The 1,925-nt window shown below is 41.1% G+C and overlaps 2 protein-coding genes across 2 annotated transcripts in view; one reads left to right on the top strand and one right to left on the bottom strand.

Moving 5' to 3' along the window:
• Positions 1–794: 794 nt before the first annotated feature.
• On the bottom strand, positions 795–1,463 carry LOC112143840 (zinc finger CCHC domain-containing protein 7; the record flags this gene model as incomplete). The annotated part of the gene is given in 2 exon segments (XM_036216796.1): positions 795–1,291; positions 1,330–1,463. Coding segments are annotated over 2 exon segments (631 nt in total), but the record flags the coding sequence as incomplete, so codon positions are not given.
• Positions 1,464–1,516: 53 nt separating this feature from the next.
• The window catches only part of LOC118600127 (NACHT, LRR and PYD domains-containing protein 12-like), a 5,407-nt gene continuing 4,998 nt past the window's right edge, over positions 1,517–1,925 (top strand). The window contains exon 1 of the mRNA XM_036216904.1: positions 1,517–1,534. Coding sequence (XP_036072797.1) covers positions 1,517–1,534 — 18 coding nt within the window. The remainder of the gene's footprint in view (positions 1,535–1,925) is intronic.

Consider the following 1,925-nt stretch of genomic DNA (forward strand, 5'->3'; position numbering starts at 1 on the left):
AAAAAAAAAAAAAAAAAACCTGCCGACCCAAGTTACCGGGACTGCAAGGTTCTTCAGTATTGGATCAAGCCTGGCAGTTGAGGGAGTCTGGTGGGGTGGGTATAGTGGCCGATGCGGCCTACCAGATCACCGGTGGATACTGTGCTGAGTATCCACTGGTGGTGTTCGTGTGTGCGGTCAGTAGGTAGGTCGCATGCCTAGGCCACCCACCGCCTACCACCTCATCCTTCCACCATCTCAACCTCAGCGTGACTCCCAGCACGGAGACACACTGCCATGCTTGATCTGACAGTGCGCTTGTCGCCGACTGGTATTTATACCCGGCGTATTTAGAGGCGAGTCCCTGTCGTCTGTCGTTATAAAGAGTTCACCAGACAGCAACCCACGTTAAGGCAGCACAGAGCAGTTCAGCAACACATAAAGCTACAACATGGTGTCAGAAGTTCGAGCTGTCGTCTGAACGAAGAAAAAAAGATTGAGTTTGTTGTTTGTAATCATTTACCACCCCACAAAGCTAGGGGGCGTCTACTCCGAAAGAAGGGTCGTTGGGTGATGTGAGGGTAGGGGATTCCTGTTGGGGGGCGTTGTGTCGGAACTATGTGAAAAGAGAATGAAAATCGCCAAAGTGGAAACATGAAAGTTTTATTCAGTTAACAAATACATTTTCATCTGAAGGTAAATTACTTCTATAAGTATTTCAGGACTAAAATTATCTTTTAATTCTGTCCCTGCTAGTGCGATATGGATAAATCACCTTGTAAGTGTGTGGAAAAAGCACTTGAACACTGAAGCACTGAAACCTGAGTGACCACACTTTCTCTGAATGGTAAATGAAAATGATCCCATTGGGCATCACACTGATGTTATCTGCTGCGTTTGCGTTGCTTGATGATAAACAGGTTTTCATCTGTTGGGTACATCTGTGTATTAAGTTATTCTGGGCAAATTTTTTGCCGTTTTTCTTTTGCTCTCCTTTTGGCGACCTCCATCTGTTCTCTCCCACAGTCCACCTAGGATGGTCGGGTCTCTTTTTGTGTTGTCCATCTATCAGAGACGAGGGACTTTGCTTCATCTTGTTTTTCTTGTTCTTCTTCCTTCTCTCCTCTGCATTCTTGTTTGGCCTTCCTCCTCTCGGGAAGTCGCAGTCTTCATCTAAAACTGGTTTGGCAGGTGAGTTTCTCGAGGCGGGGAATGGTCTCTTGGGCTTCCACGGTTTAGCACTCCCGCCCCCATCCCTGAACTTTTTTGTTGAAGATGTTTCATCTCTGAGCTCTTCATCTTTAAAATATATGTGGTTAGGNCTCTGAGATCTTCATCTTTAAAATATATGTGGTTAGGAGTGGACTCGTGGGTAGGATTTGGCGTACTGTTCATCTGAGTGTTGATTTTCTGTTTCTTTTTGGGTGGTTTGATGGAAGAAGGCGTCTGAGAAGGACTGGAGAAGCTGCAGTTTTTCTGCATTTCTGATAAAAATACAAAAAAAGAAAGATTGGGGTTATTACTATTTTATCTTCCGATGCAGAGACACAAGAAGGTAATGAGCCTTCACTTAACATGCAGAAATAGATAAAATTGCAATATTATGTAATTTTTAGCAAAAATAGAATATTTTACAATATCCTCGCTGCAAATAAAAAAACTGCATTTTTGACAACAAACAAGAGTAATCCTAAAATGTGAAACCACAAAGATTATCTTATGAAATGAACAGCAAACCTTTTACTTTGACATTATACTTAAAGCTCTGTTTAAATGTTTAGTTTTGTTTTTTGAGTAAAATTGTGCTTTTTTATTTAAAAAAAAGAACAACTTTGGGTCTTTCAAAAGTAATAAAGCATCTACACTATAATTAAACCATGTATCAATTTAGATGACAAATAGTCCAAAGTGTGTATAAATGTTAAACTTAAATTTGAAGTGTAAGT

The sequence above is a fragment of the Oryzias melastigma genome, linkage group LG18 (assembly GCF_002922805.2).
Source record: "Oryzias melastigma strain HK-1 linkage group LG18, ASM292280v2, whole genome shotgun sequence".
NCBI lineage: Eukaryota > Metazoa > Chordata > Actinopteri > Beloniformes > Adrianichthyidae > Oryzias > Oryzias melastigma.